Below are 18,010 nucleotides of genomic sequence, written 5' to 3'. Positions count from 1 at the left end.
TGTGCTGGAGTCCCAAGGTGCTTTTCTTACCTTGTCAGGCATGTTTCTGCCACTTTTAAGCCATTACCCGTCTTTGATATAACAAGCCATAGCATCTTTGACATATCTGGCTACTCACAAGAATTTATTTCTCATGTATTACACAGTATTTTATATGTGATCATTGGACCAATTCTATGCTCCAGACTGACAAATCCTATATAATACGTGAGAAATGGCTATACTTAATTGAACTAAGAGGCCTTCACTTTTAATATCTTCTTTTCATGTCCTACATAACATGACTTACGACTCACCCAGCAATATCTTTTCAGAACTAGCCTTTCCAATCAGAGTAATGTATGCCTCTAATCTTTAGAAAAGTGATTTTTGTTGCCCACACCTATAAGGATATGAACAGAGCATTGCAAAATGGCACAGCTAATCAGAGTCAGACTTCAATATAGTTTAGTAAAATGGGAAACAACAGCGAGTGCTCATATTACTTTCATTTATGCCGCCTTTCTTACACAGTTCTTGTTTTCAGAAGAGTAACAAAATGAGATGGTGAGGGGAAAGGGTGTGAGGAGAAGGATCACAGAGATGTAGTGGATTGGCTTCTGTGACTGGAGTCTTGCAGTGGAGGGATACAGTGTCTTTCTGAGGGACAGGCAGAGAAGATGAGAGGGGGAGTTGCCCTTTATGTAAGAGAGCAGCTGGAGTGCATGGAGCTCTGCCTGGGACTGGATAAGGAGCGAGCTGAGAGTTTATGGGTTGGGTTTAAAGACAGGACAGGTCAAGGTGACGTTATAGTGGGTGTCTGTTCTAGGCCAACTGACCAGGAAGAACAAGTGGATGAGGCCCTCTACTAACAGGTATGAGAAGCCTCATATTCACCAGTCCTGGTTGTCACAGGGGACTTTAAGCAACCCAGTATCTGCTGGTGGGACAACACAGCAGGACATAAGCGATCCAGGAGGTTCCTGGAGTCCATTGGCAACAACTTATTCCTCCAAGGGATTGAGATGACAATGAGGAAGGGTGCTCTGCTAGACCTCTTACTGAGCAGTAAGGAGGGACTTATTGGGCATGTGAAGCTCAAAGGCAGCCTTGGCTGCAGTGAGCATGAGATGGTGGCATTCAGAAGCCTAAGAGCAGAGAGGAGGGTGAAAAGAAAGATCATGCTTGAGGAGAACAGACTTTGGCGTCCTCAAAGATCTGCTTGGAAGATAAGGAGTAAGGAGGCCTAAGAGAGATGTTTAATATTCAAGGATCACCTCCTCCAAGCTCAAGAGAGTTCCATCCTAACGAATAAGAAGTCAGGGAAAAATGTCAGGAGACCTGCATGGATGAACAAAGATCTCCTAGCCAAACTCAAGCACAAAAAGGAGGGTTATAGAGGGTTGAAGCAAGGATGAGTAACCTGAGAGGAATACAAAAAACATTGAGCATCCAGGCACAAAGTTAGGAAAATTAAAACCCAGATGGAATTGAATCTGACCCAGGATATCGAAGACAACAAGAAGGGCTTCTATATGTACACAGGTGGCCAGAGGATGACTAGGAAAAATGTGGGCCCTTTGCTCAATGAGACAGGAAACCTGACTATACAGAACATGGAAGAGGCTGAGGTACTGAATGCCTTCTTTGTCTCAGTCTTTACTAGCAAGACCAGCCTTCAGAAATCCCAGGTCCCAGAGGCAAGGGAGAAAGTCTGGAGTATGACAGATGTACCCTTGGTGGAAGAGGATCAGGTCAGGGAATACTTAGGCAAACTGGACATACATCAGTCCATGGCCCTTTGGGATGCACCAAGCCCATGGGATGCACCCACAAGTGCTGAGAGAGCTCGCAGATGTCATTGCAAGGACACTCTCAATAATCTTTGATTGATCATGGTGGCTGGGAGACATGCCCAAAGAGTGTAGGAGAGTAAATGTCACTTCTCTCTTCAAGAATAACAAGAAGGGGAAACCAGGGAACTACACCTTGATCCCTGAAAGGTGATGGAGCAGCTTAGAAACCGTTTCCAGACACATTAAGGACAAGAAAATCATCATGAGTAGCCAGCATGACTGGCTTCTTCAAGGGGAAGTCATGCTTGATCAAATCGATAAACTTCTAGAATGAAGTGGCTGGCCTAGTAGTGTAGGGGAGAGCTGTGGATATTGTCTACCAGGACTTCACTAAGGCCTTTGACACTTTGTCCTGCAAGATTTTCCTAGAAAATCTATTGGTGTTTGGGCTGGAAAAGCAAACAGACAGAAACCTGGCTGAAGGGCCAGGCCCAGGGGGTGCTGATCAGTGATCTGAAGTCTATCTGGAGGCCAGTAAGTAGTGATGTACCCCAGGGGTCAAAACTGGGTCCAGTCCCATTTAGTCTGTTCATTAATGATCTGGATCTGGGGCAGAGTGCCACCAGCAAGTTTGCTGATGACACCAAACTATGAGGAGGGGCCAGGGGATTGTGCTGACAGCCTGGAGAAATGGGCCAACAGGAGCCTCATGCAGTTCAGCAAGGAGAGGTGCAAATTCCTGCCTCTGGGAAGGAACAATCCCAGGATCCAGTATATGCTGAGGGCCACCTGGCTGGAAGACAGCTTGGCAGAAAAGACACTGGGGGTCCTGGTGGACGCCAGGTAGAACATGAGCCCGTAATGTGCCCTTGCAACAAAGAAGGCTAATGGTATCCTGGGCTGCATTAGACGGAGTATTGGCAGCAAGTTGAGGGAGATGATCCTTAGAGGGAGGTGATCCTTACCAGTCACCTACTTAGCACTGGTGAGGCCACACCTGGAGTACTGTGTCCAGTTCTGGGCTCCTCAGTACAAGAGAGACATGGACATGCTGGAGAGAATCCAGTGAAGGGCCACAAATAGGATTAAGGGTCTGGAGTGCCTCTTCTATGAGAAAAGGCTGAGAGAGCTGGGACTGTTCAGCCTGGAGAAGAGAAGGCTCAAGAGGGATCTTATCAATGTGTACATACATCTGAAGGGAGAGTGAAAGAAAGTTGTTGAGCCAGGTTAATTTCATTGGTGCCCAGGAACAGAGGCAGAGACAGTGAGCACGAAGTGACCCATGGGAGGTTCCCTCTGAAGATCAGGAGACACATTTTTACTGTGAGGGTGGCCAAGCGCTGTCACAGATTGCCTGAGAGGTGGTGGAATCTCCATCCTTGGAGATATTCAGAAGCCATGTGGACACAGCCCTGGGCACCTGACTCTAGGTTGAGCAGGGGGGTTGGGCCAAATGACCTCCAGAAGTTCCTTCCCACCTCAGTCATGCTGTGATCTGTGATTCCGTTATTCACCATGCATCATGTCACCAGGATTTAAAAAAAAAAAAAAAAAAAAAGGCGGGGGGGGGGGAAGTAAACAAAGTATATACATATACATGTACATGCATAAGACAGTCTAAGATTTGAGTCCTAAATTCTAACTTGGTCAACTAACGTGAAAATTATAAAAAAATTTGCATATTTGGTTGCTCTTACTGACTTGCGAGCTTCAGCAGGAGTACTTCAGCAGTTGCTACAGGGCATACAGGCCTTCAGAAATGACACCATTCATTCAAAAGCCAAACTGTTGTGACAAACTTAGTTTGAGGCAGATATTTTTGCAATGTTGGTTCCTAAGAGACAAATCCGGCCTTTGTTTAGGTGGATGCAACTGGTATAAAGTCTAATTGCAATCCAAATAGAATCATGTAATTTAATAGCTGAATTCAATCCTATCCTTTGAGGAGTGTTTTTTCCTTGGGGATTTGAGTTATTTATACGAAAGCATATTGTTATTTAGTGCTCTGACAGTGGCTGTGAATTTATAAACTTATACAAGTGTCATGATGTATCTTATATATTTATTCAGTAATCCAGTTCCAGAGTTACTTTAGCACAGGTTCGAGATGCATGCTCACAAGCTCACACCCATGCACACAAGCTAAAATCTCTTTTTAAAATGCCTGCCATTCCTCAAATCCTCCCTCACCTCTGTCTGCATTTTTGTATGGTATTTACTTGTATAACACAGTGCATCATTCATCTTCTGCTTTCCTTCTGAACTTTCCAGCAGTGAGGAATTGCACAGTGAAAAACAATCATTTGCTATTATAATGAGCTTCGCAAATTGCCAGGTTTTGGTGTACATGTCCTAACTTTAACCGATCACAGTTTTTGACAAGAATTTGACATTTTCAGTTATCAGTTGTATCTGTGACTCTATGGTTGTCTGGGTGAAAAAGAATATGTGCTAGCAGAAAACCTCCCTCTCCTGTATCAGCAATGCTGAAGCTTCCCATTAACTTCAGACACCTAAATCAAAGCTGCAGTGCTGTAATAGCAATTACGAAGAGAAAAGGAACAGTCCAACTAAATACACTAGAAGTTGTGCATAGGAAGAGAAAAAAAAGATCACTCATACTCAATCATACTCACTCATCTAATTATTTCAGGTATTTGTAATTCTCTACGTTGAGTGTGTCTGCACACTACTCTAGGGACTGCTAAAATTAATTGCCTCTCCATAATTTTCTTTCAGAAAGGAAATTAATAGTAAAAGTAAAAATCAAGAGGAAGATTGGCTTTTTTAAGAATATACAGGATTCTTTAATGGATATGAGACCAGGAACCAGAAGCAAAACCCTGCACTTCTAGTCTCACATCACATTACTGCATTGATTTGAACATGATGTTTGTCTGTGTCATGGAGGCTGAATCCTATATGATGGTGAATTGTAGTTTGGGTTCTACAGTAATGTTAGAAATAATATTGACCGCATAACTGATCTGATCACTTAGCTGTTTTTCATCATATGAAGTCTTTTCATCCAAGGCACAGGCTGTCCTTTGGCACTGGCGATTACACTGAAGCTCTGTCTGGAGTCTGCTTTCCACTAAAATTCCCTTTCCTCTTCTGGTAAGACAGACAGGGCATTCCTCTCTCCCAGCTTTTGGTCTCATAAACGCCTAATTAATCAAGGAAGGAGGGAAGGAGGTATTGCTCGTGACTGATCCCCAGGTGCTTCTGAAAAGTGAGCTGTGCCAGCTTGAATTGCATCTCTTTGATAGGAACCTTTTAAAATCACTGCCACTGTCTGCACTTTCCCTGGGAAAAAAGATTAGTCTCTTAATTCATTAGGTTCTCAGCAACCTGAAGAGCCCCTTTAGGTGGGTTTATAGCACTGTTCTACTGGCATGTTTGTGTTGTCTGACATGGAGCTGAGTACTGTCAGCAGTGAGTCAGAGGAACAGGCACTGAGCCACCTTGTCATAGGGTCCGCAGACAACCATGAGCTAACTGCAGAAAAGAAAATGACACAAAGGGGAAAAGGGAGGATGTTTGCTAGTGAGCCAGAGGTTAGATGTGAGAGAACAGTTTCACCTAAGGTACCCGAGTCTGTCATGCTGAAATGACTGGTGAGAAGGTGGAATCGGACATCTTCAAGTAAGAATGACACAAAGGACCACTTGCTATTTCATAGACATCTGTCTTGTACTGGGGACATCATGCATACAGCATCCCCAGGAAGACCTTTCCTTCCTAACATCACCCAGGGCAACATTAAATGATTGGGAGGAATTCTACATCCAGAAGTGCCACTTGCTGATATAGATGCTAAATACGGTATCACCACATGGAGTGAGATGAGTGTCCTGTAAGATTCTGACTGGGCAGAATTTGCAAAAGCAGTGAAGTATTTTAGGTCTTATATGTACTTTTGGCTACCCAAAACCATATTACATAGCCTGTGGGGAATTTTGGGGGGTATGTGGGGATTTTTAAGTGTTCATTGAGCAGCTCCTAAAAGCATCAATCAAAGTTTGAGGGGGGATCTCCTTTTCTCAGGCTGCCTTCATTCCATCTGGTTTTACAGCAAGCACTGCACCACTGGGCCCTCGCAGGAAAGGATGTTGACTCATCTTGTGCCCAGCAGCACCACTGCCAATGCACAGGGCACAGCTGCAGGCTGTACTGAATACCAGAGATGTGCACTGCAAAGAGTGATGTCTGTATGTAAAGGAAGGCTTCAGATTGCAGGCATACCATTTTTAACTTTTTTTTTTTTTTCTCCATGGGAATGCAAGAACAAGTGATAATCTAGACCTGGCTCTAGAGTAAATTCATCCATCACCAGTAATGAGCAAAGACAGCTGTTTCACCTTAAAGCTGCTCTGGGAAGGGTTGTGGTAACTTAAATTCATCCAGGGAGAGGAAAATGTGATCTGTTCCCCCTCCCTGTAGGCACTTGCCAGAGATACTTGCAGAGTCAAGTCACTCTCACCATTCTTTAGAGTCAGTGAGGAAAGCAAGCAGTTTTCTGAGAAGGGGTGCTTATTCTGCATGAGCTGAGTTTGGCAGTGCTTGTCTGTCCAGTGAGTGGAGCTTTAATAACAGGGCTTCTAATATAGGTGCTAAAGGTCAGTGCAGCAGTTAAGTGGAACGAGCCTGGTGTAAGTCCCTGGGTTGGGGTCTCTTAGGAGGCCCACAAGGCAGCAGGGGATTGAGATCAGCCATTGAATTACAAAGCTGCCATCCAGATATCGTTCACTGATCCATCTAAGACCAGAAGATCTGGAGGAGTAGTGAATGAAAATTTTTTTGTGGAGAGCAAAAATTCTTACATCTCATTTATGCCCCAGGAAGGCTTCAAACTATTGAAAATGGCATTTAACTGGTACCTCTGGTCAAAGTAGCTCATATCATTCAGGAACAGCTGAGTGGCAGCTCTGACTCCATGCAGCAGTGGTGCAAGGTGATAAACCCAGAGTGTTAAGATACATACCACTGTGCACCTGTCCGTGAGCATGACAGCACTTCCCTTGGTACAAAATTATCTTTGAATCGCTCTGTTGTTCTTACAACCATTTATATTTGTAATTATACAGAGTGTAGACTTTTCTACTGTAAATTATATACATTTTGTTTTGCAGGTTGGATACTGGAATGACATGGATAAATTAGTTTTGATTCAGCATGAACCTACACTTGGAAATGACACTTCAGCCATTGAGAATAGAACAGTAGTTGTCACTACAATTTTGGTAAGGTGTTCCTTTTTTTAATGCTTACACTGGTGTGTGACACCATCTCATTTCTAGTTATGGTCCAATTTAGTCTGCCAGTTCCTAGGTTAGTGGGAGGGTGAGAACTATATAGCTTAATTATCGTGACTGTCATGTCTGTAACAGAGGTTTTTTGGTACACATTTAATATAATAATTTACTTGAAATCAGGTTTTTAAATTTTAGTTGTAATTTTTTTTTTCTTTATTCAGTTGTTTCCATTTTTTACTAAAGTAAGTCCTAGAAATAGAAGTGAATTCTTTCAACCTCTAATTGATAAATCTTGACTCACAAGAAACTGGAAGAAAAGAAAAACCCAAAACCTCTGAATTTAACAGAGGTATAAAATTAGATGTCTGTAATGACAGTGTCCCTTTTTGTTGATACTTTATAAATTCAAAGTTGACATTATCAAGAGCTAAAATTCTATATAGTTCAGTCAGCCAATGAGACCTGGATTATCTACTTCCAATTGTGAATGAACTTGAATTTAGTAGATGCATTTGAACATATTTCTTAATATGTTTATTCAGCATTTCAATAAAGTTTCCATTTTAATAAAATCTGGATAGATTTGGGGTTTGATCTGCCAGTGTTACTGGTGTTTTTAAAGAGTGGTTGCAAAGGAGAATGCAGTTGCTTCATTCATTTACATTTTTAATACATAGTTTTTCAAAACCATAGATTCTTACAAATCTGTATTTTAAACAAAATATTTAACAATTTTCCCTCTGAAGTCAGACATGCCCTTTTAAGCTGATGTTTGTCAAGCCAACTAGCAAAGGGTGACCTTTACCTGACCGCTTTTAAGATTTTACATCTCAGTTCACTGCCCTTTTCACCTACTTCATTTAGACAAGACATTTTAACCCTTTAGAATAAGCTGTGTCTCAAATGGGAAGGAATATGTGTTGTTAAACAATATTTTTTTCTAATTTAATACAGAGTTGAAAATAATGCAAAGGAAAGTGACCTTTTCTTACTCAAAAATGCAGTTAGTTACCACATTTCCAGCAGTGTGTATTCACATCTATACATTAAGTATGTTTTAATAATCTCCTGTTGAAGATTATCATTCCAGGATTCAAACCAGCCAAACTACTATGCAGGAATTCAGAATGTAACTCCTAACCAAACTGTGTAACTTTTTATTTTATTTTATTTTTTTGCATGGGACATTTAAAATATATGTATCTTTTTCCTAAAAAAAAAAAAAAAAAAAAAAAAGACGGTGATGGAAAAAAAAATATACTTCAGTACAGTCCTCCTCTTTTCAGCCTCTGATGAAGAATCCTATTTTAAGAAATTGATCAAGGAAGAAAAGAGTCCCAAGATGCTGCGAACATTCCTAACTAAGGCTCAAGTATTAACCACCAGTCTAGTAGCATTGAGCTAATTTTTCCATATGGATTACTGTTCCTCTGACTGGATGACCAGGCACTGAACCACCAAGAAAAGTTCTGTGACTAATCTGAAATGTCTAGAACAGATGACGTTAACCTTCAACTTTGCCAAGCTGAGAAGAGAACGATGTGAATAACAAGCTTTCAGTCGAAATTTTCCTCTCAGACCAATCCTGATATCTTTGACTGAAGCTACTATACATGAATACTGTAATTTCTATAAATAGCTCCAAGTTTAGGAGAAACAAGTAAAAATAATAATGAAAAGTAATAGAAAAGGTTCCTGTTTGCCAGAAAGGAAAGAGAAAGAAAAAAAAAAAAAAGCTTTTAAAATGTGTTATCTTGCCTGTCCTGTTTGCATTGAAGCATTTTGATGTGCATAATAAATGTTATCTTCAGAACTTTTCCAGTCCCTGTATTGAAAGGACTGGTGGGATCATTTTCAAAACCAAAAAGCTGAATTAATATTCCAAAACATGCCCTGTGTTTATGCAGCATGTCCTTTTGGGATAAATGCAGTTATTTGAAAGGAGCACTGCTTCTTGGCCAAAAGTGTCCCCTTTCAGTGTTTCAAAATCACAGTGCAAGAGAAATATATCAGAATTTGGTTTGAATAAGAATATATGGTGAATTCTGCCTTATCATGCCCATCTCCCATTGACTCCACTGGGAGCTGCACACATGATGCTGAAGGCAGGTTAGAACCATGATTCTTAATATTGGCCTGACAGGGCAATGCATTTAACATCCACAAGCATGTGATCACACACACAAAGAAAAGATATATTTAACTAGAATAACTTTCATAATACTGTTATTTTGCTCTTCTCTGTATTATAGTCATGTTGCAAATGCCAGACAGACTTTTTCACCTCTTCTTTCCCCTCTTCATTTTGAAGGGAAGTTGAACCATTGTAGATGACACATATAATTTTGGTTGCATGCATATTTTCCACATTGAACTGAAAAGCTTCTGCAGTCAATGCTGTCAGGCTTTTCAGTCTTCAAAGACAGGTGTCGTGACAGCGTAAGAAAAGTTTACAAGTTTTCAGCATGGCTCGCTTTAATTTTTGCTTGAAGCCAAATAGCACAAGTTGATTTGACCTCTGTTTCTTCAATTTTTATGCATCCAAGCTTACTTCGCTGTAATGTGGCTGTATGGCTATTGCATAGAAGGTGCATTATAACAAATTAGCTCTGCACTCAAAGAACTTAGTACAGTGTTTTCTACTTGGCAAAATGTTATGTACATTTGTAATGTAGTGAGAGCACATAGAAGTTATTTTATAGTTTTGATTTAGGGCATAGGCATCAACCTATCTCTAATTAGTCCTGTGGTGAAGGAACACCCCAGAGAGAGGTGGCAGCAGGAGCAGCTGATGCATTTTACTCCACTAGTTGCCATGCAGCCCGGATTTTTATGGTTCCTGGGAGAGACCTATGTCCTGCACCTCATGTGTTGCACAGCCTCCTACACGTATAGCCCCATGAAAAGGACAGGTTTTCTACTTGTGTGCAGAAGCATTTGCTCCAGGGGGGCGCTTGGGACTCCAAGTGCACAGCAGGCTCGTATGACTGGAGAAGGGATGCCATGTGCAGCCCTCCTCTAACACTAAGGTAAGGTGAGTGACTTAGCTAGAAAGAATGATCATCTCTAATTTAGTAAATTGAGAAATACTGTGACAAGTTGTTGAGGTAGAATACAGAATAGTAGGCTGGGAAGACTACACCAAACTCTCTAATTCATTTCCTGATATAGCCAACTCTGTACCTACTCTGAGATTGCAAAACTTAAAAATCCCAAAAATCTTTTAAAACCAAAGCTTGATGTATATGAGCTGCATCTGCATTGTGGCTTCCGAGCTCAATAATTTAGTGATAGTCTTGGTGTTGGCAGATTAAGCTTCAAGGGCAGGATCCAGTTCATGACTGAGTCACCTAAATGTAGATGACTTTACAAAGGGTACTGATTCAGTTGCCCTCTTAAAAGCACTCAGTGACATTTAAGATGCTCTAGGATATGCTGCCTACCCTCCATTTCTTACACTGACAGGATGGCACTTGCCTGTCTCATGCCATATAGGACCATCTGGATGTCTCAGATAGTGGATGTTGTATCAGGCACGTGAGATAATTTGTGCCCCAAGTATGTAAATTTTCATCAAGTCCACAAAGATTTAGAAATTGATTCAGTAACCCATAGGTGAATGCCTAACACTGCGGATATCAGACCAATCTGGAAAGGGACAGCACAAGGACCTGCAGAACAGCACTTGGAGGTCAAGCAGTTTACCTTAGGGTGTCTCAGATGTCAGATAACCTTCATTAGGTGACAGAACCACACTCATTGTTTTGACTGATGTACTCTTGATGGAGTCTTACGTCAAAAAAATTCTAACTATAACCTTCTTTCTTATAATAGAAAAATATATTTTGATTAGAAATTTTGTTAATTAAATTCTTCAGTAGACTGGAGAAAAAAATTGAAGTTTGTTGCATGACAATAATAAATACTCAAACCGAATCCTGGACACTTTATTCAGAAAAAAGACCCCCAAACCACTAAAACCAAAAAACCTTCCATTGACATCTACAGAAGTTTCTTTCAGAATAAAGTGTGATAATATGTGCCACTCCTGTTCTAAAAATGAGGCATTTCCTTGCACAAATATTTGTCACTTTTGCAAATTATTTTTACAATGTTTAAAGATTTTGAAATGAACTTTAGAATAGGAAAGCCAAACATAGATCTGTTTGGTATTTGGGTTAGTTACTTTCTCCAGCTTCCCTTATAGTATGAATCAGTTGTAAGCATTTTACTGTACACATGAATTTGTGGCAATGTGGTGGAATGATTTGTTTACATCTATAAAGGTAATTGTTGCAGACATCAACTTGTATTTACAAATGTTAAGTATTGTTATAAAATTGTGAATTATATAAGTAAAGCTTGCACCATTTCAAATACCTGTTCCGTGCTAGTCATTGATCATTTCAATATGGACTTTTTCTTGATTCACTACCCCATAGAATGCTATTAAGTAGCTGAAATCTTGCAAATATTGCAGTGCTAAACCTCATTCAGCAGTAAGTCAAACTTGTCTTTTACATCAGTAGGTTAAGAGTTTATAGTTCAAAACTGTAGTAAATACAAAGATGGTGGGGAGAAGTAATATTTTTATTAGACAAGATGCTATAACTGGAAACAGTGAAAAAGTATGCCTGCTGTTTTCAGGTACTTTAGCTGATCTAATAGTAGATATTACCTCTTCCTAGATGTCTTGCATCTCTTGTATCTTTACACTAGCATGGTTACACTAACATTACTACTAATTCAGAAAATGCTATTGTAATATATTACACAAAACAAAAAATCTTTTTCAGTGCCACAGATAGAAAAGAGCATCAAGATATGGCTGAGTGCATGCTATTGATCAATTCAGATATTTCATGACTTTGCAGTGTGACCTTGCAAGTTTGTCTGTATAAGTTGCTTGTTAGCAAACCAGTAAAACTTGCCATTCAGTGACCAGATGTTATTACAATAGCATCTGCACACCTCATTAATTTGAAATACCACCAAAGTCTTGAATGGACAGAATTTACAGCTAGTGCTACTGTTTGATTTTTTTTTTTGTAAACAGTCTTTATCAGAAAGCCACATTCAATCCCACCCACATCCCCTCATCAAATTCTACTTGAAAATACATCTCTTGTTATTTGGCAGGTAAAGTAGGCACAGCAATTAAAGAAACTGTTATTTATTCTGTGTAAAATAGGTAGGAGGGAAAGGACAACATAGTAAGCAAAAAGCAGTATGTCTTGCCATTATTTTTAATTGTATTGTTTCACACTGGCAGATCTCACTCGATTGGTGCTTCTTTTAAAGCAGTCACTGCAAGAGGTACTACCTTACTCTGTACAGAGAATTGCATTATAAGAGATGTTCTGTATTTTGCTCTAAATCAGTAAGATCAGAGTGTGTAGAAAGAGAAACGGACAGGAAAAGAACTAATGTGGTTCCTCCAAGTCACCCAGCAGATCCCTGCCAGAACCCAGGTCCTCTGAGTCCTTCCTCACTTGGTGGTCCCTCCACTGGATGGGATTGCCACTGCTTGCACCTGCCAGGGATTGTATTGGACCCCACTGCTCCCCTTCTCGGTGTTCTAGCACAGAACTCATGGGGAGGAGGGCTGAAGCTTATTTAGCCTTTAACAGGAAAAATAAGGCACCTGTCACTTTGCTTTGCTGTGCAGAGACAGTTGAAATGCTTTTTTGTAGCAGCCCTGTCAGTGATGAGGTACAGGCAGAAGCAGAATGTCTGGGTTTTGAGTGAAGGAGCAGACTGACCTGGCCTCCTCTGTGCCTGTCTGCTTTGTCTCCCTCTCCAGAATTATTATTTCCTGATGTGACTAATTGTATGCCTTTGGCTTGGGATTTATAAGAAAGGCTAAATCAGAAGAGCTAACAGTCACTAACTGGTCTTTGAAAAACAACATTGCTTTTGAGGTGCGGCAAGCAAATGTAACTGAAGCTTGTAAGGAGAGTCCACAAATGCAGGATGCTGGACAAATCTTGGCTGTATTTCTAGCTAGAGGTTGGCTAAATCACAGTCAGGAGACATAGAATTTTTGATCTCTGTTTATTTTTAACCATTTTTGTGCAATAACATATGTAGAAAGACACAGATTGGCTTTTCCTCTCATAGGAACAAAAAGCCTACATGAGGGAGGAACAGCTGATTAATGTGCCCAAAATACTTCCAAAATCAAGATCTGCTGCAAAGAGAGGGCAGGACCCTTTCTGCCTGCTCTTCTCCCTCCCTCCCTCTGGAAAACAGGTGTCTGAGATTAAGCTGATTTAACTGAGGATAGGAGTACAATAAATGGTGCAGGCTGCTGGTAATGCCAGTTTTCCTTTGAAGATACAAACTCTGTATGGGCAAAGGCATTGCACTGCATCACTGCAGTGATTACAGTGCAGAGTTGATGCTGTAGCTCAGTGGTCTTCACGGTGCCCAGGCCACATGCGTCAGGGTGATAACAGCTCGTTTTGTGATTGCTCCAATTCTAGAAGTCCGTGGTGATCTATGGATGTGCGGTGGTCCTAACTGTGGGCTCAAAAATGCAACAAACTGCTGTTGTCACCCGCAAATTTCTCTGGGAATTTATACTTACATATAGGTCAACAAACCCGGTAGTCAGACAGAGTTTGACTTTGATCATTGTGGACACTTTTCTATGCTGCTTGGTTCCTTAGCTGAAGGAACGGCCATAGTGCATCAATGGCCTCCAACACTGAATTATTGCTAAAGGATTGTGGCCCAAAGAGGCATGTCTGTAGCAGAGATTAACGTAAGAAGGAGATGATGGGAGGAGAGGTGTTCTGGGAATACACTGGAGAGCAAAACTTTCCTGCAATACTTAGGAACCTGACTCTGTTTTTAAGGAATCACTAGCACTTCCCTGTTCTCAAACTGTGTGGAATTTAATCTGGGACCTTTCTCTCACACTGAAGTAAACGAACTACACAACTTTCTCCACTCACATAACAAAGCTTCATTGTGCCATCCTTATACAGAGGTGGGTCCTGGGCAGTGTTACCACAGGGAGTAAACTTACATAAGTAAAGGAGTAATGCCTCCCATGTATAATCTCTCTTTTTTCTGTTTCTCTGCCTTTTCACCTTCCAATAGTAAATTACAGATACGGTTCAGGCTTGCCTGTCAAGTTCTTCTCTTGGGTGGATCCACAGCCTGCTAATAGGAGCTACATATTGACATCCAAAAGGAAAAAAATATCTGACACACTGAAAAATTTTGGAATTGGTTCATTAAGTCCTCCTGTTGCTCCTGTAATGCCATGTTTCCTCCATTGTTAAACACCTAATAGATGTTACGAAGTTGCTGTTGCTTACGGTTGATGTTGATGTAGTTTCAAGAAGCAGACATTCTCGGACTACATGTTTACTTTTATATTTTTATTTTTGTACTAATTATGCATGTGGGAAAGATGTGAATAGGGCAGAATACTACCAAGGTTAGTGTCAAAAAAACATTCACCAAGGCCAGCACAGAGAAAACTTAAGTTGCCAGTATTTTGAGATGTAAATTCAAAGGGTGACATTAGTGACAAGTATTTTATCAGGAACTGGCTATGAATATGAATTATGTGAAGTAATTTAAAAAAACCACCAGAAAGTATAGTTTCGCATAATGATTCCTAAAGTCTGAATCCACACAGCAAAAAAAGAAAAATGTGACTGTTTTCCCAATGTGACCTTGATTTTCCAGTCACATAATGTTCACTATTGTGTAGGACGGTTTACACAGGGAATGTAAGATCCACTTTTCAAGACAGGTTTTACACACTTAGTATCCAAAAATACTTCTTTTTCATGCAGCATGTAAAGTCAGTGTCAGCTTAATGCCATTCTTGTCCATGCATATTGCTTAGATTCTTCCTAAAAGACCTTGCAGAATGTGCACTGTTTATTTGAAGAGGAAGAGAGGTGTTTCACCAGGAACATATTTCTATGTTCTCACTAAAATGTATGTAGCCTCTTAGTAACTATGCATTCTAAACCCCAAGAAGGCAAATAATTCAGACTGTGCATCTGAAATTACATTGACAGTAACCACACTATGCTAGAAGATATGCTTACTTACTGAAGTCAAAAGCGTAAATTATACCTTGCATTATCCCACAGTCATTTGCGTTGTATGGGTTCAGCTTCTGTTCACGCTTCAAATTTAGCATATACTGCACTGAGGTCATTTAAAATAAAGTAAAATTTATATGGATTCTTGGATAGTTTTTGTGTTTATAATTCGTAAGGTTCATCAATCTTGTGAAATGTATAAGCCAAATTACAGTGTACAGAAGGATTTCTGTTCATATATTTTAATTTAAATATGCTAATACTATCCATGAACTTTTGATAAAATGTGTATTGTTCGGTTGGTAGATGACATGTTTTCAGAGTATATGCGGTATACTTCTCCTTTACAGTTCTACTTCTTTCATTATAGGAAGCCCCATATGTTATGTTCAAGAAAAACCATGATACGTTTGAAGGGAATGACAAGTTTGAAGGATACTGTGTAGATCTGGCATCAGAAATTGCAAAACATATTGGTATCAAGTACAAAATTGCCATTGTTCCTGATGGAAAGTATGGAGCAAGGGATCCAGAGACAAAAATCTGGAATGGGATGGTGGGAGAACTTGTTTATGGGGTAAGCATACCAATTTTTGAAGCAGGATTTAATATATCATAGTATTAGTCATAAAATAGGAAGTATATATGCATTTTATTTAACCTTGGGGTCACAGAAAAAAACCCAGAATTTTGTTTCAGATCTCTGTGCTTTCATTTATTTTCAAGAGAAAATCAAATAGTTTCATGCAAATTCTACAATTTATTCAACTAGTACTGTGTAACATTAGAACATCCATAGTTTGCACATCTCTTAAAAATTCATTAATGTTAGAACTAACGTTAGAGACCATCTATTCCTGATACATTGTAAAACTTAATTGGGAAGAATATCAGTCAGTCATTCATTTTCATGGAATGATGGACTGATCTTTTATAAAAGACAGGACTCTTGGTCTAATCTGAGAAATGGAGAATCCCCCATCATATATTAAACTTATATAACAAGCTACTACAGAGAAGTACACAATTAGGCAATTCAGAATTACGACAGACTTTTAAAATGAGTATCAGTAATAAAATTCAAGAGCAAACCTGGTTAAGTTCAGCAACTAAATGCACTGTGGTATACAGTGATCTAGAGAAGAATTCTTCAGAATAGCATATTTAACATTTCTGTTGACACATAAAGTTGTAATATTTAATGAAGATAGTTCCAAGAAACCCATAAAAATATTTGCAGTATCTGGTGTTACCAAAAGTAGCAAAACTCAGAGCTGTGCTTGCTGATGACTGCAGTTGCTTGTATCTGCACTGAGAACAGATCAGAATTCTTAGAGAAACTTTTCATTTCGGAGATGGAATAAAAAAACATAAATCCTAAAACTATTCAGGTGAGAATATTTCTGCCAATTAACTCAGAACATGACTCAACCTCCCTATAAAAAAACTACTGCATACCATTTGGTCCATCCACAGTTGCAGTTTTTGCAATTCCAGTGATGGTTAGGGCCATGTGTGGAAAAAGCCTAGTAGCTTTTCTAGAAGCTCCATTTCTGTTCCCTTTTATCAGCTCAGTATAGCTGATAAATTTTGTCAAAATCTTCTCCACTAACATCAGTTCAGGGACTCCTCAACATGAAATAGACTGTGTGCTGTAGGACTGTGGGAAATGGTGCCCCAGATTGTTGTTAGTTTCCCCTCCACATGGGAATGAGAAGGTTATACCAACCTCACAAAACTCCCTGTGTTCTTGGAAGTTCTTGGAAGAATCAACCCCACTTGTATCTTTAAAGAGTGGAAAAGCTGAATGATCACCAAGCATATATATCCACTTCAGTGGCTTGGAAGCAGCTCAACTCTCAGGATATTAAAAGTCAAAGGTTTTTCATACTTATTTTATCAAAATGGACGTGACTCCTTGTCTGGCTTTTAAGTGCAATGACAAGCACATAGATGTCAATAGCTATGTGCTGTTTTACAAATTGTGAGAAAATTCTCTTGCCCAGATGCATAGTTTCAGTGGCCTAATATCTAGCTGAAAATTATAGAGGAAACTTGAAATGGCACTTACATTTTCTGTTTGTGGGGTTTTTTTTCTTTTTATCACAAAAAATTTGCCTCATCAAACCCAAACTGCCCTAGTACTAGACTGAAATAGAAAGTACTGTGAGGAAGCTCACACAGAAGTTCATGCCAATAGTGGAAAGTGACGTGCAGCTGTTAACATAGCTGCAACAAAAATTCACAAGCATAAGGAACCTGTTGCAAATCACCTACATGAAGAGGACATCCCAGAATACATGGTCAACACTTCATTTTTTTGTAATGGAAAAGAATGAGGTGAAGGCTCTTTGGTGGCCAAATTTAAAAGCTCCTACACAATTATCTGTTAGGAAGGCTTCAGTCTGATTGTGATTCTGGTATTGAGCTCTGGGAATGAGCTGCAGTAAAGCTGTCAGAGCTGCTCTTTTTCTTGAAAGTACTAACAGAAGTCCACTGTTGTCCAGTATATTTGCTTTATTGTCCGAAGGCTTCTTGGGGTTTTATGTATCCCAGTATATCAGTGGCACCAGGGAGTGTCCCTGGGCACTGGAACTTGGCTGACTAATCTCCTATATTGCAGCAATGGTCCCTGATATATTTTTGGCCCATAATTACTGTCCAAAATAATTTCTGAGCCCAGCTGGACACTAGGATAAGGGAGAAACCATTCCCTATAGGTAGCTTGGATGCCACCATGCTGGTGTACAGGTTAAATGACTTTCATAGTAGCAACACAGGCTGTCCTGTGCCATCTGGCTTTAAGGCCAAGAGCTACTCCAAGCATGTTTAATGTACTTTTACAGGTGTAGCTTTAAAGGAAATTGTTATTTCTGTTATCTTATAAAAGTTTGCTGCTTAAGATTTC

At 39.9% G+C, this 18,010-nt stretch overlaps 1 protein-coding gene across 12 annotated transcripts in view; it reads left to right on the top strand.

Annotated features, from left to right (window-relative positions):
* GRIA4 (glutamate ionotropic receptor AMPA type subunit 4) overlaps window positions 1-18,010 on the top strand; it is a 245,231-nt gene that overhangs the window by 172,945 nt on the left and 54,276 nt on the right. For 6 of the 12 annotated variants that reach the window (XM_074916334.1, XM_074916284.1, XM_074916275.1 and 3 more), the window contains 2 exons: window positions 6,908-7,018; window positions 15,473-15,679. The exons of 1 other annotated variant lie outside the window; for it this stretch is intronic. In XM_074916334.1, the coding sequence (XP_074772435.1) occupies window positions 6,908-7,018; window positions 15,473-15,679 (318 nt within the window). Of the gene's footprint in view, window positions 1-6,907; window positions 7,019-8,316; window positions 11,326-15,472; window positions 15,680-18,010 lie in introns of those variants that run through there. 5 more of the 12 variants (XM_074916352.1, XM_074916299.1, XM_074916291.1 and 2 more) reach the window with 3 other exon arrangements.

Source organism: Athene noctua, chromosome 1, assembly GCF_965140245.1.
Source record: "Athene noctua chromosome 1, bAthNoc1.hap1.1, whole genome shotgun sequence".
Lineage (NCBI taxonomy): Eukaryota > Metazoa > Chordata > Aves > Strigiformes > Strigidae > Athene > Athene noctua.
The sequence above is the reverse complement of the archived record's forward strand: the minus strand, read 5'-3'. Positions and strand labels throughout refer to the sequence as shown.